We start from the raw sequence: 27,605 nt of genomic DNA on the forward strand, positions 1-27,605 counted from the left end.
GCTGAGGGGTGATCTGTTGGAAGTGTATAAAATTATGAGGGGCATATATAGGGTGGACAAGCAATATCTTTTTCCCATTATTGAGTGATCCAATACCAGAGGGCATGCATTTAAGGTGAGAGGGGGAAGGTTCAGAACAGACATGAGGGGTATGTTTTTATTGAGAGTGGTGGATGCCTGGAATGCATTGCCTGATAGGGTGGTGGAGGCAAATTCATCGGGGGCTTTTAAGAGGGGCACATGAATGAGGGGAAAATAGAGGGGATATGGGCATTCTGTAGGTAGGAGGGAATAGCTATGTTGGCACAATATTGTGGGCTGAGGGGCCTGTTCTGTGCTGTACTATTCTATGTTCTATGAGTACCTTCTGTACACAGTATGGGTCAGGACATCAATGTTTTGATTAGTAAATGAGCACTGCCCAATTGGGGCAATGCCCCAAATGTCATTTTTCAGATAATAAATTAGACCCCATGACGTAGGAGAAAGGAGATTTTCCCTGTGCCCTGGTCAACAATCACTACATCAAATCAAAAGTTACTTACCTGCTTTTCTAAGGGGAGTTCTCTCCATACAATTGATAACAAAACTGATTGTGGTTGTACAGTATCTTGCCATGTTGTAAAGATGTGAAAAAGATTGTGAAATTCCAGTTGGATCGTGAAATTCAAGTTCCTTTCTTTTTCCTTGTATGCATTTTGTTCCTTTTAAATATTATGTCACTATATTAGGAAATGGTCCTCTGTTGCAACTGGACCGAGTATAAAACAACCATTCTTTCCAAATGTTTATTTTATATTTTGGAAAGAAAATATGGATTGGCCATCAACTACAACCCAAAAGGTCAATTCTTTATTTCTCTTACTTTTGTAGGCAGATCTGTATTTCCTCGGCTGTTTTAAGTGCTGTTAGCTTCACTTTATGTAATAGCGAAACAAAATTTGAACCAAAGATATTTAATCAAACACATCAACTAATAAAATGTACACGAGTCCCAATATACTAAATCCACACCCACCCAGAATAATTGTAAATCTGAGGACAGAATTAAAATGAATAAACCAAGGACATTAATGCATAATTCATGAGCACCATTGGCATCAAAGAGTGCTACTAAAGAACAAAATTGTGACTTCACAGACCATTAACCTCTGACATGTACAACATAGCAGTTTATAACAAATCCAATACTATCTTTGGCCCCCCACAACATTACTGATCAGCATTACTGCATCAAATAATATTTCAAATACCTGCTGTACAAAGCAAAGAGCAACAATCTGTCCTTGTACAAAGAAGCAAACGTGAAATTTCGATCTGCAGTACAGAGATAAATGAATGTATCCATGCACTTAGACTCAAATGGTACAATGTAATCCAGCTAGGAATTGTAATCTTGGATCAAGACCCTAGATGCACAGCAAGTTTACTTTCAATGCTGAATTTAAAAATTGCAACTTTGAGAGAAATGTCATTCCCTCTCTTCATCTATTCAAGGGAAAAGATAATACCATAATAGCTTTGCTACTAATGAACAGTTATCCTTTTAACCAAAACAGATGCTTAGCTGTTATTGAAAAAGCCACTGTAACCATTTGAAGCAAACAGAAATCTGTTTGATGGCAAAACAGAACTCAAATATTCAAGTTGGCCATTAGCTCACAGAATATGGCTATTTAATTTAAATTTCTTTATCAAGCATATTACAGAATAAGCCCAACCACTCAATGTTAACACTGCAATGGAAATTGTGGAACATATAGTGACATTGTTGGAAATATGTAATAAAAAATTCAATTTGTTTGTAATGGAGTCATCTTCTAAAATGTAAATAATTATATACACAAGATGTAACAAATCACAGAGAGAAATGCAGCATTCTTAGAATTTGAATACCGGAAGTAGAATTAAGAGCAGTGTGACCTTGCTTTATACAGCACAATTTTACCCCCGCCTGAATGAACAAGCACACAGACAATATAATCTTCTTCCACCTCACCTGTACCATTCAAAAACAACAGCTTCTTTGATGTCACTTTTTTTAAAATTTCCACCCCACTGTCTTCTTCCTTACCCTTAAATTCCTGTTTAACATTTTTTTTAATCCCTCATAAAACCATGTGGGAGGTTTTCCTACAGGAAATGAACTATTCAAGTGCCTGAATCAACCTAAGCTTAGTATTTTCAATGCTTTATCCACTCATTATGGCTCCAGCAATCACCAGAATAAACAGATACATTCCAAGATTCCTAAACAACATGGATCAAATAAAGAAACTCAGTCCATTTCAAGTGAAACTGACATTGACTCTATTGTTCAGAGACACAAGATGTTTTGTTGCAAAGTTGCTTTGAGGAATTTATAAACTAGCATACAAGTGAAGTATTTATCCCAATGCTGTGATCAACCAGACTAAAGTGAGACTTCTCAGGTCAATGTCTTTCTATTAGAGTTGGACCCAATCTAGAATTTCAATGAAGATTTATTCTACTTAACTTGGAAAAAAGATATTTGAATGTATAATAAGATCAAATAGAAAAAAAATAAAGGCTTTAGTGGTGCACAGAATAAAATCTTCTGAGGTTACGCTGTGTATTCTAAACAAAAACACAAATTTCATGTTACATTTTGGAATGTCTCATGGATTATTGAAGCATTCATAGAAATAATTGTGTTATTCCAAGAATTGGAAGTACGAATCTATGATTTAAGAACTGTACCAACTATTTTAATCTCACAATGCAGAATTCTTTTAACTATTGTTTAGCAAGCTGAAACAAAAACAGTAGACAGATAAACAGACCTTTTTTTTTTCCTTTTTTTACCCCTTACAAAATATGTCAAATAATAAGGTGAATGCCATTAAGTCTCCTTAAAGAAAATCTCCCAAGAGTAAAGTTCAACATTTATATTCCAAGTTCATTCATTCAGCGCACCAGTATCTTTATCGCATACCTATACACAATCTACTTCTACAATTGCTTTACCTCTTAAAATACTGCTGAGTTGGATGTGGTATGACAATGAAGTATTCTGTGTAATTTACATTTTTTTTCCACTTTTAACTACAAGGATTTTCTGGGTTAAACACTAAAAAAGCAACAATAAAAACTAGAATTTCCATGAAACAAAAAAAAATTCATAAGCTTAAAGCTCGAAGTACAGATTTTTTTTTGCTTGGGTACTGACTGAAATTCCAGTGCATTACAACAATAAAATTAGAGTTTCCTTCTTTGGAAGAAAAGATTTAGGTAGTGTCCATCGACTCCAAGCTAGTAGAAGATGAGTCCTTCTGAATACTCTCAAAGATAGCTGCCAGTTCAGGGTTGGAGCTTATTTGAGACTGAAACTCACTCATGAGTGGACTTTTCTCTGCTTCTGGAATGGTCAATAATGCTGCAACTGCCCTCATTGCCGAGCGTTTCAGTTCATCTTGCTTCTCAAACTCTTGTTTGACTGAATTGGCTTTTACCTAATAGAACAAATCATTACAGTAAGTCTGAAAATTCTCAGGAGATTCAGTTTTAACTTTAAGTGTTAGCTGTAGTGCAATGTTGTTCAGATCAAGTTAATACAAATAAGTCCCTCTTGAGAGACTTGAGTACAAAAATCTAGTTTGACACACCCAGTAGAGAACTGAGGTACTGCAGCTATCAAAGTTGGTGTTATTTGGATATATTAAATTGAGATCATCTTGAAGAACTGGGAATTACCGTAGGTATCTTGACCAATATTTATCCTCCAATCAACATAATTAAAACAATTTTTTTTAGTCATCATACTGCTTGTGGAAGCTTGCTGTGCCTAAATGCATTTCCCATTTTACAATAATTCAAAATTACTTCATTGGCTGCAAAATGTTTTAAGACATCACGAGGTTGTGAAAGGGGTTGTATAAATATAATTACTTTCAAAATTTAGCTGTTTTATAATGTTTGTCAAGTGCTAGTGGGAGTTTAATTTCAAAATATTAGATGACAAATTTATTTGTGGGTTGAAGAGGAACGATAGGAAGAGGGAGAGGAACAAGTCATAAAATAGCAAAATTCCTTTGTTTTTAGAGGAAGCATGCTTGATATTATGCGTAAAGAGAGCATTAGTGCACATTTTGCTTAAGAGCATGCATTACAAGCCTAATCATTGCTTGTTCAGGTTTCAGCCTTGACTGGAAGCTTAGGTTCATAATATCCTTAGAAAAGCTTTTGAACTCTTAGGATATGTTCATCCAGTCCACCACACCAATTTACCTTTTGAAATTAAAGCCCCAACATTAAAAATTAAAAATATCAACGTTCTGTCACCAACTTCTAATCCAGTCACAGTTTGCAAAAGACCTATGAAAAAAATAACAATATCCTATGTCATATCCCTCGAACAAAAATGACTTGAAATTAAAAACACCAACTTTGTTTGGTTTGTCTGAATTGTCAATTCCAACCAGATATAAATTATGAACAAACTGTTTTCCACAATATCTACCTTCAGACTGAACTTCAGTTTAAAAATTATGTGCTATGCACTTTAAAAAAGTTTTATTCTAAGTTAACTGATTACATAATTTTTTGGAAGAACATTTAATTCATTAGAGATTTAGCTTTGGTCAACACAGCAGAAATCAAAAAGTTACTAGCTCAAAACACCAATACTTAATTTAAGCATTATCAAAGTACTTCATGACAAAGCAATTCATTACATTCCTATGATACAAAACCATGCAAGAATACAATTACATTCATATACAGCAAAATATAATTCAAATAACTTTGGTACCAGAGTGACTTTTGTACCACCACCTACCTTTGTTGTACATGTAGCACGTAAAGGTTCCACCAGCCTGTCCAACCTCTGCAGAACTGCACTTGGACAAAGAGTTGACAATCGTACTAACATCAAGAAAGTCAGCATCTGTCAGGTAAAAAGAAAGTAGGTTTCTATATTTACCAACATTTATTTAATTAACCAGCCTTTAACATATTGATTTAAAATAAAATAACTATTAGTACATAAAAATAAATTCCTGGTAGTGGTCCTTTTAATGTGCACCTGAGACATGACTGAAGCATTGATATTTGGTCCATGATCATGAACAGTTATCTCACATTTGATCTCTAAATGGATCAAATTTTAACTGGTTGAAGTCTCCAAAGTAAAATAGCCATGGACTTTTCTTTCAAACAGCTGCTAATCATCATTGGATAACCTAAATGAAATTCAAGTTATTACCTTGATATCATAGTGGTCCTTGAGTCCATCTTCAACATGGTTTAGGAATTCAAAAATGTCTAATCTATCAAGACAGCTGTCCAGAAGTGTGTACATGCATTCAAAAGCCGCTTTCCTAATATCCAGACCATCGTCCACAGTATGCTTGAATGGTCCCATTTCCACCTGTCAAATGACAGAAACAAAATGATGAAACCTGGTTAAAAGTGCAGATTTTTATAAATCCATTGCATTGTCATGTAAAATTGAAGCATTTTGTCTACAAACCTCTCTTATTAATTCCTTCCTGACTTTTGTTTCATTGTAAAGATGAGGAAGAATGGTATCCAAGAGATCCCTGATTAATGACGGTTTATTATGTGCAGCTGAATTGAAAGTAACTAAAGCTACTCTTCTAACATTGAGATCTGGATCCTCCAATGTTTTTAAGAAATCTCCTGAAAGAGTAATTTAGACAAAAATTAATGTATTATCTACAAATCCTTTTGTTTTTTTGCCTTTCTAAAATCATTAGTGCCATGGAACCCTCATAAATCCCAACTTGAAATAGTCACAGGTACCTACACATACTCCTGGTATCTATCCCAAGTCATTTCTTGTGTCCATGGGTATATTACAACTGTCAGTGAGGATACTGCAGCTGAACCTCACTTGTACTCAAACATTAGTCAATAAGTGTTAACCAACTGAGGTCTGCAGGCAGAACCAAAGCTCACTGTTTTCCCATCCCATACAATGGCACTGATGCCTCATGCAGCACCCTAACTGCTGCCAACCAATATCACTCAATGCAGCATAAACATGGAATGAACCCTCAGTCATTTAGTTTGGCAGAACCAGACAGATCTTTACCCACGGAGTCTCCAGGAGAGCTGGTTCGTGGATTACCACACAGCATTTTCCAGTTGATGCTGCACCCATACAGGTTGTAATAGAATGGTGAGACCTTGTACCCATTAACCCCCACATCCCCAGGGACAAACTCAGCCAGTATTCTGAGGAAGTGAGACAAATACGGAAGTTTTTAAAATAGTTATACTGAGGTATTGCAGAAAATTTAAATAGCAAAAGAGTTGGAAAATGAAATGTTTACCTATACAGTTCTTCAACAGAGGGTCTATTGGCTGCGGGTGATCAGAAATAGTAAACTTCACAGCTGTAACCACAGAGCTTCGAGCATAGGAAGACCCTATACGAGAATAGCGAGACCAAATCACATCATGAACTGAAGGTTTGACAAAATGCTGGTTAGTGTTTTTTTTAAATTGAAGGTTCTACATTTGGATCAGACTTACTTTTATCGAAGTTGACTCCCCTAAAATACTTACTTAACAAATGCGTTAGTTAGTACGAAATGATTGCCTTCAATAAGGATACTTCACGTGAATTTGACAGTGGGCTACATAACAAGTTATTAGGCAACCAAAGATTAGTCAAAGATCTGGACCTTAAGGGGATGAGAAGGCCAAAATGGCAAAGGGACACAGGTGGAATCCCAGAGTTTCAGGGTTTAGCAACTAAATGCACAACTCCCAGAAGTAGAGCAACTAACTCAATGATGTTCAACTGGCCAGAATCGAAGGTGGGTGATACATTTACCAACCAAAATCTGGGCACTTCTGACAAAGTCAACATTTATTACCCATCTTTAATTGCCCTTGAGAAGGTGGCAATGGTCCATCTTATTGAACTGCAGTTCAAGTGATAGCACTCCCATGGTGCTGCTGAGTTGGGGCTTATAGGATTTAGACCCACTGATGAAAGACCAGTGATATATTTCCAAATCAGGAAGTGTACATCATGGAGGGGAACCTACAGGTGGTGTTTCCATGCACCTGATGTCCTTCCACTTCTAGGTGGTAAAGATCAAGGGAAGTAATTGTGGTGCACTAGATGACACACAATGCCATAATGTAGCTCAGCCTTAGACCATTGCTCGGAAGAGTGAAGGCAGGGGCTAGAAAATAAAGTTTATGGCACAGACTGAAAAATGACACTACATAATTCGTAAACTTTCAAACCCTATTATTACTATATTCATTTTTCCTTCCTTTTCAACTTCATACACTTTTCAAGCACAGCACCTAGTATAGTCACATATTTTCTCCATGTTTCCGGAACTAAGTATATTATACACAAAGATGGGAGTGATGATTACCTACATATCATAGTGGCAATGGTTGGTTACTAGTGTTAGACAAGATTGCAAAATACTGTTTTTTTTCCCCCTCTTGAAGTTGCTACTTAGCAAAAGTAATTAAAACATCTACCTCATTCATTATGAAGTTCCAAGCTAACTCAAAATACATTTTTCTGAATAAATAACTCACCCGAGTCCAAGTACCCTTTAAGCCGTGGTAATAATGTCTCTGGATCTATCAAAGTAAGCTTGCCCAGGCATTCTGCAACGACGTTTCGAGTTCCTTCTTCTGCACATTCACAGTGTTTCAGCAGCAAATTCCAAATATTTTCTACATATGGTTTGAGACCTCCAACTGAAGAGGAACTAATAATTTCTTTCAGAGAATGCAGAAGTAGGTACTGTCTTTTGGGTTGACTTGTAATTTCTTGCAGTACAAAAGGTAGGTACTCAGGAAGGTTTCCCACACTAATGCTTCCAAGGGCATAGGATGCTGCAGATTTCACCTCCTCGCTTGAGGAAGAGAAAGCTTCTAAAATTACAGACTTAAGCTCAGTTTGCCCACTTAAGTCAATGTGATGACCAACCTCTCCAAGAGACAGTAAAGACAAGAGTCGAATAGAATCAGTGGATCTGGAATTCTTTACATCCTGGATAAACTGCCCAACCACTGCTGGTCCTTCTTTGGGGCAGGCTCGAGTCAGTGCTGCTACACACTTTGCAATCGAATAATAGGACTGCTTGTGAGTCAACGCATTGCTTTGAGAATAAACTGGACCAGTCAGCATTCGTAACAACTCCATATAACCCAAATTTGCAGTTCCAGTCCCAACAAGGGCTTGGAAGAAATACAGCATTGCACTAAGAGCTCCTCCTTGAAGTAGTGGGGACCGAACAAGCCCAATAAGCTCTGTAAGAATTGAACCACTGACTTTTGAAAGAGAGGATGGATGCACCTTGGCCAAGGTTGTAAGAAAACTTATGGCCATCTGTGACACATGCATGTCACTTTCACTAATAAGTGGTGGAAGCTCCACTAAGACTGCTTCAATCATGGCAGGTGTCAGGCTGTCACTATAGTTCTTGATTAAAATGTCCAAAGCAGAAAGGGTACTCAGTTTCAATGCCCGCTGGTTCTTTCTCAAGAACGAAGCTAAAATTGGTACACCTTCACCCAGTATTGGTCGCAGGTCAATCTTGAGAGAAGATCCAGCTATTAACGTCAAGGCTTTCACTGTTGTCAGTCTAGTAATTTCATTCTTCAGCCTCTCCAAGAAAATCTGCAGTGTACTAGGTAAGTCACTGCCTAAATGGTCACCAAGATTACATATTATTTGTCCCATACAGGAAATGGCTCTTTCCTTCACCTCTTGATCAATGTCAGCAGCTTTTAATCGCTTGACTGTGCAAGTGAATAAGTCATTAATATATGGAGCAGCATCAAATGTGTAGAGATGATCAACAGGCCTTACTACTTTTACAAGTTGCTGAGTTACAAGAAGAGCTTCTGAAGTGATCTTATAGAAAGGATCACCCACACAAGCTACAACTGGTGGAACTAAGGCATCTACATGAGGGTGGAAGACCTGAGGTGAGTGGTTACAAAGGATGACATACAAACACGAAAGAGCATCAATTTTCAGGTTGGATGAGCTAGATTTATCATTCAAGGAAAAGATTATTCCTGCAAAACAAAAAAAAGCCATGATCAGTCATAATAGTCTAGAATAAATTTAACAGTTAATTTACAAAAAATATACAAGATATTAGCATTTCTCAAGCAAATATCTTAATGCATTTCCTCAGAAGTACAGAAGTGACCATACTAGCAATGGTGCAAATTTCATAATTTTAGAAAACATTTGGGATTTTTGGATTTAGCAAATTAACTGGACATTTTTCCTCAATTGTCAAGCTTGCATCAACGATCTGCTGCTACCATTACATTTATCAAAATGTCACAAATTGTATTCAATACAAATATAAATACTATTTGCCAAAGCCAAAAGTATAATTTAGAACAATCTGTAAACCCACTATACTCCTTTGGATAGATCACTAATGTGTAATAAACTGAGTTAAATATTTAGGGGAGGAGCATTAATATCAATTTCAAATTTCTTGTTCCATTAACTGTTGCATTAAAATGATTTCAAATGGCTTCTTACGTCTATATTTTCATGCTATTTGCTTTTTAATAAGCATTTCCTTCATCCCTTTTTATTAAAGTCTTTAACTTCCCATTATTTGATTTTGTGTTTATTAAATTTTTGCAAATGGAAAATCTCCATTTCCTATTTTTCCTTCCTTTGCTGACCTTGTCCTAATGCTGCTTCATATTAACTTTCCTTTCCAGGCAAAATTCCCAATGTGCCTTGCACTGAGATAATAAGCTTTGGTTTTCATATAAAGCATAAAAGAGAAATTGAAGTGTATAGTGAATAAATAACAACAATATGAATATAACAGTGAGCAAAAGTAAATGATAGACAAAAGCTATTTCTGAATTTGAATTATCACATATCAGAACAATTTATCTACATCTACTACTGTAAAATGCCTGTCAGTGCTTCACAGGAACCTTCTCTGAACATTTGACATTCAGCCACTTAAGAAAATAATAAGCCATATTTTGCTTATTGTGGCCAATGGTTTGATGGGAGCTTCCAGCATTTAGCATCTGGTAATCCGCTCTGTTATTGGATATCACATGGGATCAACTGCAGAGCCAGAACATGCTAGGATTGCCTAGCATTATACCATAGATTTGGCGATCATATGCCAGCCAGACCCGACACAGGATTGGAATCCATATTCAATTGAATGAGCATTCCTAATCTGAAAATGAGGAGGAAAAACTGTCACTACACCTTTACGTGTTATAATGCATATTTATTTTTAAAATCTAAATATTTAAAACTTTTAAAATTGTTTTAAGTTTATTCAGTTATATTTTAAATTTAAGATCGTAGGATGGTTCCAGGACTTTAATAGACAATGCTCTGTCCCAGGGTGGGACCTGTTAACGGCTGTCAGTGTCCCAGAGGTACCCGAGCTAAGCGCTAATCTCCACCAAGGTCTCACTACACCTTGCTGTCCAACTTCCAGGGATGGAAAGTCAGGACATTTATATCCTTCACATCTGGCTCAGTTAACATCATTCCAGCATGACATAGCCCATGAGGAGAAATGGCCAAAGGCCCTGTCAATCAGGTAGATTTAAGAAAAGCCATGAGGGAACAATAGTGCAAGATAAGAGTGTTAAAATATGGAAATCAGCATTCATTTACAAGTGTCAACTCACAACAGTAACAACTTGATCTCAGGACTCTTCCATTCCAATTTAAAATGTTGGGGTAAATATCTTAATAAATCTGCAGAGTTAAACAATTTACAATGATCTTAGAAAGTAACTTGACAAAAAGACAGTTTTACCTGGAACAAGAACCGGTACATGCTGGGTCAAAGCACCAGGCAACACATTGACCAGCTCAGTCAGCATGTGAAAGCAGCACTGGCGGGTCTTCACACTCTTCTCTTTCATCTGCTTATGTAAAGCTTTTACAATATTGGGAACCTGTAAAAGAAAAGTTGAGCAGTATTTGAATAATGCATCCTTAAATGCTATACAAATGAGAAAGAGGGAACACAATAATAAATCATGTAATCAAATATTCAATAAGATACCTTCAAGTTGCAAATATGCTCAGGTTAAAAATGTCCCAAGCCTTTTTACAACAGCCAGATGAAAGAAAATATAGATGTAGCAATATTCCTTTTTCAAGTCACTATCTTTTCACAGGAAATGTTTAAAGAATGGGATACAATCCATTGGATTTATCTTATTACCAGTGCCAACACATCATTCAAATGAAGAGAAACACACTTTTTGCATGAAGCACACAGTGATTGTACATGCAATTTGAAGCACCAAGGCTTACTCAATCTTATGGACACAAAAGAGTGAAAAGAAAAAAAAAGGCACAGGTGCAATTAATGGAAGGCTCAAATTGGATGAAGTGAGCAACCATAAATAACGTCACACAAAGCATTCTGATAACAGAGTCTGCAAACAGTATTAATTGGAAGAGGTCTAAAAAATGTTCCGCACCTTCAAAAATGACAAACACCATCTGAATATAGACTGATAACAGTATTTAAGATAAAGCCACATAGGAAAAAAAGAGTAGCACTCATTATGCTAAATGCCATCTTTAAACTTACTTGATTCTGAAGCATTACCAAAGGTGTCTCTTCTTGTTCCATTGCATCTGGGTCAAGATGCCAGCTCTGAGCAGGTCTGGTCTGTTTTAGCAGTGAGAGATAGGCATGGAAAACATCTGCTTTAACATTTTCCTCACGTTCTTTGAATCTGGCAATCAGCGCTGGAGATACAGTTTTGTAAAATTCTGGTAGCATTTCATGACGAGTGCTAACCACACCATCTAAACACTTGGCAGCAGCACGACGCACCTTCCAGCTCATATCATCATCGTCACTGTACTCATCATCACTTCCTAGTAACAGTTGAAGACAAGAGGGGAAAAGGTTAATATATAGGACCATGAATGTTTTTCCAAACACAACAGATATTTAGATCAACAAAAACATCATGAAGTAGAAAGGAAAGAGGGAGAAATTCAATTGGAATTTTCATGACTGGTTAAGTAATTCGCTATGCAAAATGGCACAAAGAACAGGAAAGACCCAAAGCTTTGAAGAACATTCCACTTTAAAGTCATCACTTAGGTGTTATGTTACTGAATGAATATGCAAAAGTCATATTAAAAGTCCAAGTAGAAGCACCTCTCCAGAATTTTGATTAGAATTATTTTGTACATAATAAACAACAGAGCTACACCATAAACTTGGTAGCATGTTCCTTAAAAAGAAAGCCTTTTACAATCTCAGGTCATCCTAAAGCAATTTACAAAGTATTTTTGGAGTACAATGTTGTGATGTAGCAAACACAACAGCCATAATAAAAAAAAAGAAAATGCTGGAAATAATTAGATTAGAGAGCATCTGTGGAAAGAGGTACAATTAATGTTTAAGGTTAAAAAGACTTCATCTGCTTCTCTTTCCGTAGATGCTGTCTGATCCAAGTGTTTCCAGCATGTCCTGTTTTTATTTCAGATTTTCAGCAACTAGAGTTTTGTTTTGGACTTCCAATACAGTAGTCAATTTGCACTAATCAAATTCTTGCTAATAGTTCATCTGGTCCTTACTCATTGCTGTTTTAGTGACATTGATTGAGGGATATATATATTGGCCAAGGTACCAGTATTGCCATGCTGGATTTTTCTCATCCACTAGAGGGCAAGTGCAGTGCATTGATGTGTCTTCCTGGATTTTTGTGCACAAATCACTTGTGTGAGATCTAGACCCACAACCTTTTGAGAGTACTACTAACCAAGGCAGGGCTGACACTTGAACATGACCAGAACAGTACATTCCTGAACAGACTAGATTAACACAGTTACAAACTTACAAGCATAAGAACAGTTGCTCTTGTGAGCCTCTTCAATAAGATCACAGCTGATCCATTTTGTTCTCAACACAACTTTCATGCTCTCCCCCCATATCCCCCAACTCCCTCATAACTTAAAGTATCTGTTAAGGTCTACTAATAATAAATTGATTCTACCTCCACAGCTCTTGGGAGTGCACAATTCAAAAGATTCATGATCCCCAGAAGAAAATTCTCCTGATTGGTCTGAAATGTGACCCATTCTAAAACTGTCCCCAAGTTCCAAATATCCTAATGAAGGAAAATGTCCTCTCAGCATCCAGCCTGCCAATCCCCCTCAAAACCTTAAGTGTTTAAATACTCTCCCTCATTCTTCTGAACTCTAATATATGTAGGCCCAATCTTGCTTCATTGATCAACTCTTTCATCCCAGGAATCAATTTCCCTGCACTTGCTACAACACAACCACATCCTTCCTTAAGTAAGATGACCAAAAGGCATAGGCAGTAATCCAGCTGCTATCTCACCAGCACCCTATAAACATTTAACAAAACTGTTTCATGTACACTACCCTACAAGAAGTTGGCATCCTCGGAGAGGCACTGGACCAGCAAACTTTCTGGAGCATCAGACTCCTGTTAATACTCCAACACACCTTTATTTTACTTTATTTTTTAAAATATATTACACAATGGTGTAATCAATTTTCTAGTGAACACATAGAACCTGGCAAGTTTATTCCTGTAAATTTCAGCTTTTCAGTTTCAGCTCACAAAAACATAACCAAAACATGCAAGACCCTGGCTCCAGCCTCAAACTTACCCACGTTCCTGACATGGGCACAGGCTGCACATCCAGTCCACAGTCCAGAATCGTGGCTCCAGCTGCACACCTGCACAGACTCTGGACCCCCGACTGACACACCAAATTAGATGCTGAACTATTGGGAGTTCCAAACAACCGGATACTGGATTATTGGAATTTTACCGTTCAAGGATTCCCAAATCCCTTTGTACAGCAACAAGGTGTAGTCTCATTCATTTCTACTATCTACATCCCTTTGTATCATCCTCAAAACTTGCTAGCCCACCTATCTTTGTATCATTAACAAAATTGGTGACAGTACGCTCAGACCCGACATCCAAACAATCAATATGGATCATCAATAGTTGAGGCCCCAGCACTGATCCTGGTGGTACCATACTAATTACTGATTGCCATTCTGAAAACAACACATTTATTCTTACATTTTTTCCTGTTGGTTAGCTACCTCTTATCCATGACAATATATTCCCTCACATTTTACTTAATGCCAAATATGCCGTATCACTTGAATGTAAAAGTAAAGAACATTTGTATCAATTTTTTTTAACCTTGATCATCATCATCTCCACCTTCGGATTCCATTGCAGCATCATCGTCGTCGTCGTCGTCGTCATAATTATAATTCGGGTCATAAGTCAAGTACCTCAGGCATAAGTTAATGATTGTGGTGACATGAAGAAAAACTTCCTTTGGGCACCTAAGAAACACGATGATTGAAACAATGTTTGCCAAGTTAAAATTAAGTTTGTAAATCTTACAAACATATCCAATATCTAAAATCACAAAACCGCTTATGAGGAAAACTACATCATATATTTCCTATCCAAAGTTGGGCACATCAGATCAGACATAATCTCTACTTACAATAATGAAACAAGTTGTATACTATCACCGCACTTAGGCAAAACTTTACTTCTTCACCAGCATTGTGGCAGCATTTTATGTTTAATTTCAAGTTACCGGCTAACATTCCATCATACCTTCTTACAAATGACTCAAAGGCTTGAATGCAGTATTCTCTCAGCTCATCATCTTCAACACTGCAGAACTTAACAACTAATGGAATGATTTTCTCCAGATATTCTCCTAAAGAGAACACAAAGTTTCAAATATTCTCTCAAATGGTGACTATCATTAACTAGAGGTTTTACATGAAGGTTATGAAATGCTGATTCATTTTACCTATTCGGTGCCCTGCCTGTCTGCTAATAGCAGCAATACACTGAATATAGGTCCTGGTTGTAGACATGGATTCATTTTTGGCAAGTTCTGTCAACAAATGCTCAATCAGGTCAACAAAGACCAAGTTTCCACAGCTCATAACGAGGTGACCAAGGGCAATAATAGTTCTCTTTCGTACAGCAAGTCGGGGACTGGTAAGCTGTGGAAGAAGGCAGTTCAAAATTGATGGGTGGAAATTAACCAGCAGACCTCCTTGCCTAGAAAAGATAAAAAAGATTCCAGTTATGGTCCAACTCAAAATGGTTACATTCGGTTCAATCCACTTAAAGTGCTCTTTTAATTCAGAAACCCATCAGGCATCACCAGAAAATACTTCTTAAGAAGACAGAAAAGAGTGGTGCAATAAACATCAGTTATTGCTTTGTCCCATGTCAAAGGAGGGAAAAAAAATCTATAGTTTAAACTAAGTTAAAATAAGCATTCATATTTCTTGCCTAGTTTCACAATGGAATCTGCGAGATAAATTTGCTTCAAACCAAGTCAGGGTATCTATTCTCTAAATTATTCAAGACATGGGACTAATTAAATTAGACAAAGTCAAATGATTAACACACTGCACACTGTTCAATGTCATTCAATATTTACTGCTTCTGTTCTTTTACTTTAAATAAATACTGCTGAACAACAGCCTCTACTTGGCTACCCTTGAGCTGGAACTTAATATTTTCAGTTTTGCTTACTTAAGAAGTAAGAAAACACCTCCCACTATTCTTTCACTTAAAGTCTCACAGGTTATCAGGCTGTACAAAAAAGTTATTTCATAAAGGGCATTTTAATTTACTATGGATTAACATTTCTTTTTGTTCAGTGTACTGAGATTTTAAGACACTTATGGCATCTTATCAAATATGGCCTATTGTTTGTAAACATCTTTTTGGAATGACAGAATGTGGTACATACCCCACTGCAAGATTTAAGTCTGTACGCCAGGGTTAAGGAATATTTGAAAATAAAAAAAACCTACAGCTGGAAATCTGAAACAAAAACAGAAAATGCTGGAAACATCAATGGAAACAGAAACAGAGGTAATGTTTCAGATCAATGACCCTTCATCAATGACAAACTGTTTTCGGCATGAATCGTAAACGCTGTTTCTCTTTGTACAGATGCCGTCTGACCTGCTGAGTACTTCCAGCATTTTCTGTTGCTGTTAAGGAACATTTGTTGATCCCACAGTATGTGATAAGTATAAAATTCATGTTAAGTTACACAGAAATATTATACAAACTTTTCTGTTGCAAGTAAAATTAAAAATGTTTCTGGATTTCACCCAACATATTACCTACTAAGTCAGCTGAATTGTAACTACCCTGCTGGTAATCTTTAAATCAAATCACAGTTCTCCTCTCTGCTGTAACTGGTCATTGATCTTATCTGTAAAACATAATGGGCTAAACAGTGTTGGTTACAGCCAGTGGTTCCAGAGGGAATTGTCAGCATTCAGCTCGAGCTGACCCACTCCAAGTCTGTGACTTATTGAGTAACGAACATTACCCATCTATCATTCCATATGGTGTTCAACAGCATAGTACAAACTTGCAAGTGTTACAACAGGAACCTGCCCAACCTGATTGCAGAATCAGAGACCATTTAGATCAATAGAAAATACTGGCCTGGACAATGGTGGCTAAGTGTTTTTTTTAAAAAGTTATTTCACTTTGAGGATTTATTTGAATATTACTTCAAATAGTTTTTAAAATGTCTCCCAATGCCAGACATTTAAAAACTGCAAGATGAAGTTTCACAGAGCTTAACATGAGGCAAACCTCCATCACCTGTTTTGCCTTTGATCAAAGGCTGCAATGGTGTTGCAGGAACAGCGTTTCACAATTACAATGCCCGATGCGTACTCACTGCTGAGACCTCCCTTTGCCTCGTAACCTAACATCCAAAGGGCAGCAAGTTTGGCACTTTGTGTCAAGCCAGTTAACTGTGGATGGTGATTCTAGGCAGAAAGCCAGGTTCAGCAATGATCTGTGCTATTTAAATTTGCTGTATTTCAAAATGGTTACCCTTCTGCAATATTTATTAAGCTTTGGCCTTGGAGTGCATTTTTACAATAGATTTCCATAGCAAAATCCATTTTCTTTTCTACCCTCATGTAACACTATACATTTTTATAACTGGAATTGACGCATGGCATGGAATTTCTGCTATTTGGTCAAGCCTCTCAATTACAGTTTAAGAACACAAGCAGTTACAATGCCTTATCTATAGAATTGACTATAGCTTATTTTCTTGTTTATGGCTACAGAACTATACAAAGTATGGACTCTCAACCAACAACCAAAGCTAAAATTACCTGCTTAGCATATCTGCCATGATATCCAGTGCTTCCAATTGAACAGAGACATCTTCCTGTTTGGCAATGGCATTAGTGAGACGTCCTGTTATCTTTTTACAAACATTAGCTGCCAAAGCTGATCCTGAAAAATAAATACACATTCCCAAACAGCTCTCACATAAATAAAACAAATGAACTTTGGTGTTTGCCAGTGTTCTATGTTAACATAGGAATGTCTCAGTCATATGATACCACCACTTGGAATACATTTCCTAAAACCACATTTGAAATTCACTTCTCCAGCCGGAGACTAATTTCACATGCCTTGCAACTTCAGAGGCACAGGTCAATAGCCAAGTTCTTTGGTCAAACATGAAGTTCTTTAAATCAAAATAACAAGAAAAAAATGCACAATTAAACGGCAAAGAACAAAAAGAATAAAAAAGTGCATGTTGAGAAAATAGACCTTCTATTTGAAGTGTTTAGAACTGCTTAGCAAAATCGTTTCTTACTATAATGCTGAGTGGCATAGAATTGTTCATTAGTGGATTTAATCACAAAGTACAAACTGCTGCCTCTACTCATCTCCTTATTCAATTATTCTTTTAGACTTGTTATCTTTCACTGTACTTATTTCTTCCCTTCTTCTGTCATTTTGTGACAAATTTCGAATTGTTTTTCCAAAATTATCTCTCAATGACAACTGATCTATTTTTAATCTATTTATCTGCATTATTCACGTAATAGTTAGATTATGAGGCCCGTTGCATAAACACATTTGCATTCCCTCACACCCTTTAATACCTTTGGTTAATCAAAATTTAACAGTTTGAGGGGGTTAATTCAAAATAATGGAGCAAAATTGTAAAATTTGAACTGGGATAGTTTTTAAGTGGATTAGGAATGCTTTCACTCAGTTGGAAGTGGAAAGAGAACTGTTCCCCTAAAGGCTGTGAATGCTGGGTCAACTGCATTATATTAGTACACTAATTGGTTCCCAAGTAAATTGTGCTGAGATACAGATCAGCTGCAACACACATCAATGACAGAACAGCTTCAAGGAATAGAATGATATACGGCATATCTTAAAGATTTTATATACGCTCTTCTGACAGTAAGTTTATGAAAATTATAACTGTACAACCAGATCAATCTGAGAAAGATGTATAAATTTCTCTCAGACCAAAAGCGGCATTAAAACCAGCTAGGCCAGATAAATAGGGAGAATTTACTCAGCAGCATTTCTATTGTCAGTAATCCATGAATCTGAGGTCCCAGGACCTAAAATCATTCTGCCAGAAGAATATGAAGCAAACAGTTGAACTTCCCAGAACACAGGAACTCAAAATCAAAAGTGGGCTACTTGCCAAGCCAGTCGAATCATTCAATGACATAATGACTGATCTGTTACTTACCTGGCTTTGCCTACTATCCCTTAAAAGCTTGGCTTAATACAAGTCCATCACTCAACATTGACTTAGCATCCATTGTCATTTGATGAACAGCTGCAAATTTCTTCCATGATTTGCATATAAGTGTTTCTTCACTTCACTCCTCAAAAGCCTGGCTATAACTTGTATATTATGGTTTCTATTCCAAAACTCTCCAGATAGTGAAACGAATCGAAGAGAGTCTTGTGTCTCAAGAACATTCCCAACCATTAGTATGGGATTTTAATATTTTCAATTGACTTGCTAATACTGTTCATCCACTGCATTCCAAAGGTTTGAATCCTACAACATACCAATGAATATCAATACCTTACAAAGATTAACTGAATTCATAAATCAGCTAGCAATGGTAAATATTGGCTTGAACTAAATTATTCTGGCAGTTAACTCCACTAATTGTTTCTATATTCCATGTTTAAATATTGCCAAGACTAACACCAAAATAGTTAATTTCTTCAACACTGAATTTTTGATTAACAAAAATTATGTTATTCACTCAGGAGTTCACACATCCTGGGTGATCAGTAATGCAAGTGCTAATGTAATCCAAACTGGTGATAAGTTCAGCAGACCAAAATGTAGGCAATATTTACTCCTGGACAGGATGGTAACCTCAAAACTCCTTGACGAGGAGTTAAAGTGCGAGTTCTGGATGATTTGAGTATAAACTTACCACTAGAAGCTGGAGGCAGTTCTCCAATCACTGTTTTCAGTCCAATACTGGAAATATCTCGCAGTTGTTCCTTGTCTGACAGCATATTGGTACACAAGGTATCCACAATTGTTTCCACCTGATATTCCTTTACTTTGCTGACCAATGGGCCAAGACTAAATGACAAATATTTAATTGCACACAAAAGAGAATAAATTGAAGCATACTCAAAAGCAAGTTTTGATACGCAAATAATGCGTGTACGTCAGATTTAACGACGCAGGTATTAAATGCAAAATCTTCTCTTCAAAAAAACTCATTGCAATAAATCAAAATTCTGCAGATGCTGGAAATCTGAAATGGAAACAGAAAATGCTAGAAACACTCAGCAGGTTTGAAGACCCTTCCTCAGAACTGGGAAAGTGAGAAAAAAGTTATTTTTAAATTGTTTTGCAACTAAAATGTAACTTGTTTTCTTTTTCCAATAAAGGGTCTGCAATTTGAAATATTAACTCTCTTTCTCTTTCCACAGATGCTGCCTGACCCGATGCACGTTTCCAGTATTTCATTTTTATTGTTCTTTCCACAACTTAAATTACAAATGTTTTTCTCAAGGATACTCATGGTTACTATTGCTAATACTAATCTTGAATGATTTGTAAAATAAAAATTATGCTTGTTTCAACGACTATAAAAGTTTTGTCAAAACATAGCTGGCAGTAAGTCATTAAATAATACATCAATAAATAAGGAAGTAGTGTTGGGTCTGTTAAAGGTGTTTAAGTCCCCAGGGCCTGATGGGTTATTGAGAGGGGCAAGAGATGAGATTGCTGGGCCCTTGACCAATATCTTCATGTACTCTCTAGCCACAGGCGGGGTCCCAGAGAACTGGTGAGTGGCTAATGTTTTTCCATTATTCAAGAAGAGAAATAGGGATAATTCCAGAAACTATAGACTGGTGAGTCTCACATCAGTGGTAGGGAAGTTACTGGAGAGGAGTCTTAGGGATAAAATTTATGAGCATTTGGAAAACCATTGCCTAATTAGGGACCATCAGCATGGCTTTGTGCAGGGCAAGTTGTGTCTTACTAACTTGACTGAGTTTTTCGAGGAGGTGACGAAGGTGATCGATGAAGGTAGAGCTGTGGATGTTGTCTACATGGATTTAATAAGGCAGTTGACAAGGTCCCTCACACGAGGCTCATCCAGAAGATTAAAATGCATGGGATCCACAGTGAATTGGCTGTTTGGATTCAGATTTGGTTTGCCCTTAGAAGGCAGAGGGTGGTGGTCAACAGGGCTCATTCTAGCTGGAGATCTGTGACTAGTGGTCTGCAGGGATCCATACTGGGACCTCTGCTATTTGCGATATATACACACGACCTGGATAAAAACGTAGATGGGTGGGTTAGTAAGTTTGCAGGTGATACGAAGATTAGTGGTGTTGTGGATCTGCCAAAGGGTACAGCGGGATATAGATCAGTTTCAGATATGGGCCAAGAAACCCCAGATGGAGTTTAACCCAGCCAAATGTGAAGTGTTGCACTTTGGGAAATCAAATGTAAAGGGACAATACACTGTTGGTGGCAAGACCCTTCAATGCTGATGGGCAGAGGGATCTTGGGGTCCAAGTCTATAGCTCCCTGAAAGTGGCTATGTGATAGGGTGGTAAAGAAGGTGTACGGCATGCTTGCCTTCATCATTAGGAGCGTGGAGTACAAGAGTCAGTAAGTCACATTGCAGTTGTATAAAACTTTGGTTAGGCCACACGGAGTGTTGTGTGCAGTTCTGGTCACCCCATTACAAGAAGGATGTGGAAGCTTTGGAGAGGGTTCAGAAGACATTTACCAGAATTAGAGGGTATTAGCTATAAAGAGAACTTGGACAAATTTGGATTGTTTTCTCCGGAGTTTTGAGGGCTGCTTCCAACATGCTTTAAGGCTAACAATTCTAAAACACAACAATATGCTGTGTAATTAAATCTTCATGCCAAACTCTGGTTATTTTGCTAACCACCTTAAAGTCATCAACCTTCTGTTTCTATATAATTACCATACGATTAGGGTATATTAGTAGGTCGTGAATCCAATAAAAACTGCAAGTTAGGGGTTAGGATACAAAGGAAATATGTTTAACATATTTCACTATCTTCTATCTTTTATGGATATGATGTCTTTTAATAAAATCACATGATACAATATAGAAATATGGTTATTTTAGACAAATTAATTCTTCAAGCAAGATAAATATGATGGCTAGTTATTTAATTTTTGATCTTTCCCATAATATTAGTGATCCTAATGTTGTAACTTTCAAAACTATTTCGGAATCGCTCAATCCTATCAGGAAGGACCAATATCAGTTATTTTATGGGAAAAGTATACATAAATAAAAGTGCCAAATAATATGCCCACTAATAGCACAGAAGTATGTGCCCACTCCCAAGTCCCATCATCTGGCATTTAAAGTTACTGGAAGCAATCTCAGACCACCCCAACACTGATCTGGATAGACAAGTTTTCATTGAGTAGAGCCCAAAATCAAAAACTAAAAAACTTCAGTGATCATTTATTCGATAGTACCCATTCCCAGGACACAGACTAACAAAGAAAAAGCTGCAGAGCTCCTCCAGTAAGTAAACAATGCGAGTTAGAAATTTGCCTGGACTGAGGAGAGCAATTCTCAGCAACAGTATAATCATACATACCCATTCATAATGGCATGGCATGCTGTTTGAAGCCTCACAGAAAATATTACCAAATAACCAATTATTCCAGCAAATACAACATATTGATTCACACAACTTTATTCTCTGAATTGAGAATAGTCTTTTACCATTTAACTGCAAGATTCTGTACTTCACCATTCTTGTCTTCCAGTAACTTCAAGATCATCTTAACCACTTTTCGTTCACTGTCATCATCCAGCTTAATGGAATCTTTTTGCAATTCTGTCATCAAGTCATTGGTTGCCATGAATCTAAAATTATACAAATAAAATGAAATCGTTATAACAAGGAGTTTTCCATCGCAAGTTTATTTTTTCCAGTAACACTAACTGACTACAAATTCCATGTTCAAATTTTCCATTTTTCATTAAGCAGAAAATGCCTCTTTACATAACAGCTAAAAATGTATTGAAATGATGTTTCGGCTACTTTAATACTTAGAGGAAATAAACCTACTATTATAACCTTTTACAACCTCAAGGCATTCAAAACCGAGTCAAAGCCAATGAAGTACCAGGATAATTCTCATGCAGGTCAGACAAAATACAAGGCTTAATGCAATAATTTAACCCATCAACCCGAGTAACCAAGTTCTCCCCCTTGATCTTCCTTTGATATCTTTTGGTCCAAATTCAAGTTAGGGGAGAGTAAATGACCTTGACATCAAAAGGAACATTTGTAAATCCATTACGCCAAGAACCCAAGAAAAGCTAATGGGGATCGGAGGCAAACACCAATGGCAGAAGGATGATTTCTGGCAGGCCAATCCCTATGCCAGGATATTGCTGCAGGAGTTCAAGGCTGCATCCTAGGCTTGATTATCTTCTGATGTTTCCTTCCATATTACAAATTGCTGCATGGAAATCTCTCTCATCTTTCACTGCCTGCTTGTTGTCAATTACCTTACATCAGTGTCCTCCAGTTTCTGTCAGTCTCACCTAATGAAACTCCAAGTAATCTTAACATTCTTAAATCTCTCCTTAAAGGCCAAAGAACTGAACCTTGCTTCTCCATTCTCTGCACATAACTTGAGTCCTCACCTACCATATTCTCCTTCACAGTCTCTCCAATCCATCCCACTGTAATGTTGGAACTGATCAACTTTGGCTGAGGTTCAGGCAGTGATTTAAGGTTTGACAGAAGTGCTTAGTTTTGTAAATTTATAAATTCTAATAACTTAGTCAGAAGCTTTAATCTTGGTTCTTCCACCCTTTAAATTTGCACCATTCATCTTGCCTCAGTCATTCTTCCAAAACACATATTGAACTGTACAACAGTTTTTCCCCCCAGGCTGTCAGGCTCCTGAATACCCTGGAGACAGTTTCAGACAAATGCAGCATCAAAAGCCCTGGCTTGCACAACGGCGTACAAGAACTTTGGCTGCTGCTGAACATGTTTATACAATTAGTGTAACACACAGTTCTGTATTTTCTTCGTCGAACTCAGTTTTGCACTAACTCTGCACTAAATTGTATTCTGCATATACCATTTGTTTGCACAATTTTTTTGTCTGCGTTTATTGTATGTCCTCTGTTGTGAGAGTCTGGGGGAAACAACATTTCGTTCCTCCATGTGTTTTTATAGCATATGGGTGAATGACAATAAAGTAACTTGAACAAGATTCTGCTGCTAGCAAAGCAAGGCACTTGCTGCTGACTCTGTAATAAACAATGTGCAAAGAGCTAATGACCTCTGTTGCATGGACTCCCACTTTCCTCTCATCAGTTGCTGTTTCAAGGCAGTTTAATACCAGTTCTGGGATCCTGTAGCTGTGGCATCTTTATGCTGGATGTGCAATCACATTGAAACATTCTCAAAAAGCAAACCAACTGCCCTTGCAGTGACCTTAAAGAGGTATATAAAAAAATCATGAGGGGCATAAACAGGGTGAATGCAGACAGTCTTTTCCCAGTGAGAGTGAATCAAAAACCAGCAGGCATGGATTTAAGGCAAGGCGGAAAAGAGTTAAAAGGGACCCAAGGGGTAATTTTTTCACGCAGACGGTGGTGCGTATATGGAACAAGCTGCCAGACCAAGTGGTAGAGGCAAGAACAGTTACAATATTTAAAAGACATTTGGACAGGTACATGGGTAGGAAAGGTCTCGAGGGATATGGGCCAAACGTAGGCATATGGGACTAGCTTTAACGGGCATCCTGGTTGGCTTTGACGAGTTGAGTCGAGGGGCCAGTTTCCGTGCTGCATTACCCTCGGGCTCCATGGCAGTGCTGTCTATATCAAAGAATAAATACTTTTTCAAAGACTAACCTATTCATTCCCATGCTCCCACGTTTACTCAGGACTACAGCAACAATAGTAAAGTTGATCCCAGCATCCCAAGATAGGACTATGCATCTAGGACGGTTTCAACTTCCAGGTAATTTCAATAATACCTCTCTTAAAAGTCTGAGAATAGATTAGGACACTGATGCAGATAGATGCAAAACCCTCCACAAATCACAGACTGATTGCATTCACTGCTAAGGTTACACAGACAGAATTGTTCCCCCAATGAGACATGGAATGGTGAGCAGAGTCTCTGGAAGGTAAAACTGGTAGGAAATGCAAAACACAACAACTTGACACATCAACCAGAAAGGACCACATGGCTCAAAGCTTTGCCCTAGTTGTGATTGGTCTTTGAAGCATCAGTGACACAGCATCCAACATGGAAAGCTCTAGTCCCAAAATGCAACTTAAAACCCAATTTATTTGACACTTGGAAGGAGAATTTGGCAAACGTCTTCACCTTCCACCCCACCAGCCATCATATTCAATGGATTTTGGCCACAATTTTGAATACCTCCAATGTAACATATGCATTAAGCCCTCACATGCCCTTTCAGCCTTCCAAAGGGAATGTTCCTTCTAGTCCGATGTGGTTCATTCTTCCATTAATCACCAAACCTTTTCCTACAGTACCTTCCTATGCAACAAGAAATACAAATACCTTTACTTTCATCTTCACCTGTAAGTTGTCCAGCACCCCAAACAAGCTTTCCACATGAAGCAATTTCTTTATACTTCTGATTCAATCATATTTTCTGCTCAAAACAAAATCTCTTCTACCTGGGAACACCAAATAGATCGGTAACTGTTTTGTAGTCCTCCATTAATTCTGCAGGCCTGACGACAAGTTTTTGGCTGTTTGTCACTTCAATTTTCTGTCTCACTCATATCTGCCCACTCTGTTCCTCAGCTGACAAACTACTGCAACAAAGCTCAACGCGAACTCAAGAAACATGACCTCATTTTCTTATCATGCATATTATAATCTTCAACATTTTACAGATACAGAACATTTTAAGCACTTTTATTTTTATATTTCCAGCATTCCTTCCACTCCTTTGGTAATTTCTGATCATTTTGTATTTACATGCTCTACATTATCTATTTTTCCCTTTTCATCTCTCCAGCCTTCCATTCCATCACAGACCTTCTGCATTTTAAAACGTTGTCTCTATTTATTCCCAGTTCTTAAGCAAAATCACCCACCTGAAAAAATTAATTGAATCTCTCATCTTGGATGCAGCTTGACCTGCCAAGACTTTCTAGCATTTTTCACTTTTATTTCTAATTTTTAGGAATTATGGATCTAAATTCTTAAAGCGATGAACCATTTCAATCACCACCCACATCACCGACTCAAAAACTAGTAAGACTCAGGAATTTGCCATTCAAAAATAAAACAGGCTAAAAACCTAGGAACTGAGCAAAAGAGGGCGGCTGGGGGCCCATCACAGTCGCTGTACCCACGGGCTTAACTTCATCAGGGAGGGTCGAGGAAAACGAAGGAAGAAAGGGGGGTGGAGAGGGAGACGAGGAGGGAGGGAGACGAGGAGGGAGGGAGACGAGGAGGGAGGGAGACGAGGAGGGAGGGAGACGAGGAGGGAGGGAGACGAGGAGGGAGGGAGACGAGGAGGGAGGGAGACGAGGGAGACGAGGAGGGAGGGAGGGAGGGTGGAGAGGGAGACGAGGAGGGAGGGAGGGAGGGTGGAGAGGGAGACGAGGAGGGAGGGAGGGAGGGTGGAGAGGGAGACGAGGAGGGAGGGAGGGAGGGTGGAGAGGGAGACGAGGAGGGAGGGAGGGAGGGTGGAGAGGGAGACGAGGAGGGAGGGAGGGAGGGTGGAGAGGGAGACGAGGAGGGAGGGAGGGAGGGTGGAGAGGGAGACGAGGAGGGAGGGAGGGAGGGTGGAGAGGGAGACGAGGAGGGAGGGAGGGAGGGTGGAGAGGGAGACGAGGAGGGAGGGAGGGAGGGTGGAGAGGGAGACGAGGAGGGAGGGAGGGAGGGAGGGTGGAGAGGGAGACGAGGAGGGAGGGAGGGAGGGAGGGTGGAGAGGGAGACGAGGAGGGAGGGAGGGAGGGTGGAGAGGGAGACGAGGAGGGAGGGAGGGAGGGTGGAGAGGGAGACGAGGAGGGAGGGAGGGAGGGTGGAGAGGGAGACGAGGAGGGAGGGAGGGAGGGAGGGTGGAGAGGGAGACGAGGAGGGAGGGAGGGAGGGTGGAGAGGGAGACGAGGAGGGAGGGAGGGTGGAGAGGGAGACGAGGAGGGAGGGAGGGAGGGTGGAGAGGGAGACGAGGAGGGAGGGAGGGTGGAGAGGGAGACGAGGAGGGAGGGAGGGTGGAGAGGGAGACGAGGAGGGAGGGAGGGTGGAGAGGGAGACGAGGAGGGAGGGAGGGAGGGGAGGGAGGGGAGGGAGGGGAGGGAGGGGAGGGAGGGGAGGGAGGGAAGGTGGAGGGAGGGGAGGGAGGGAAGGTGGAGGGAGGGGAGGGAGGGGAGGGAGGGAGGGGAGGGAGGGAGGGGAGGGAGGGGAGGGAGGGGAGGGAGGGGAGGGAGGGAGGGGAGGGAGGGGAGGGAGGGGAGGGAGGGAGGGAGGGAGGGAGCGGAGGGAGACGAGGAGGGAGGGAGGGAGGGAGGGTGGAGAGGGAGACGAAGAGGGAGGGAGGGAGGGTGGGGAGGGAGACGAGGAGGGAGGGGGGGTGGAGAGGGAGACGAGGAGGGAGGGGGGAGTGGAGAGGGAGACGAGGAGGGAGGGGGGAGTGGAGAGGGAGACGAGGAGGGAGGGGGGGGTGGAGAGGGAGACGAGGAGGGAGGGGGGGTGGAGAGGGAGACGAGGAGGGAGGGGGGGTGGAGAGGGAGACTGTGACACCCCCCCCCCTATGAAAGGAGCCCGGCGGGACCCGCGCAAACTTCGATAGCAAGGAGACAAAGCGCCAGCACCGGGCCGTCACCTGAAGTCCTTGTCGCTGGACGTCATCTTCTCCAGCAGGTTGGAGATGTGGTAGGAGGCGCTCGCCATGTTGCGGCCTTCACCCCCGCGCCTTGCCGCCACGCTAACGCTTCCTTCAGCTCCGACTCCGGCCCCAGCTGTCCGGCTTCACGGGAGGGAAGGAGGGAGGGGGGCGGAAGTGGCGCGGCGCAGCTGCTGTGGCCACGCTGCAGTCAGCGGACCGCTCCGCGCCTTCCCGCAACAGCCGAGCAGCCAACGCGCGTCTGCAGGAGCTTCGGGCAACCCCCGCCGCGGGTCGCAGTTCACCGCGCATGTCCCGTTCGCCGCTTGCGCCTGCGCCCCGTGACCGCCAACGGGCTT

The 27,605-nt window shown here is 39.5% G+C and overlaps 1 protein-coding gene across 2 annotated transcripts; it reads right to left on the reverse strand.

Moving 5' to 3' along the window:
• Positions 1-961: 961 nt before the first annotated feature.
• Positions 962-27,605, reverse strand: cand1 (cullin-associated and neddylation-dissociated 1). 2 transcript variants are annotated; one of them, XM_052030377.1, is made up of 15 exons: positions 27,247-27,605; positions 22,124-22,267; positions 19,310-19,464; positions 17,204-17,327; positions 14,842-15,098; positions 14,640-14,745; positions 14,208-14,356; positions 11,589-11,881; positions 10,800-10,941; positions 7,555-9,048; positions 6,318-6,413; positions 5,492-5,661; positions 5,225-5,389; positions 4,799-4,906; positions 963-3,473 (listed from the first exon to the last, which is right to left on the reverse strand). In XM_052030377.1, exons 1-15 carry the CDS (start codon positions 27,312-27,314, stop codon positions 3,249-3,251), a joined length of 3,696 nt encoding a protein of 1,231 aa, XP_051886337.1. In that variant the 5' UTR covers positions 27,315-27,605; the 3' UTR covers positions 963-3,248. The 2 variants fall into 2 exon arrangements, with proteins under 2 accessions (XP_051886339.1, XP_051886337.1); XM_052030379.1 differs by lacking the exons at positions 19,310-19,464; positions 22,124-22,267; positions 27,247-27,605 and having other exon boundaries at positions 962-3,473; positions 14,842-15,040; positions 17,204-17,285.

Source organism: Pristis pectinata, chromosome 15, assembly GCF_009764475.1.
Source record: "Pristis pectinata isolate sPriPec2 chromosome 15, sPriPec2.1.pri, whole genome shotgun sequence".
NCBI classification, from domain to species: domain Eukaryota; kingdom Metazoa; phylum Chordata; class Chondrichthyes; order Rhinopristiformes; family Pristidae; genus Pristis; species Pristis pectinata.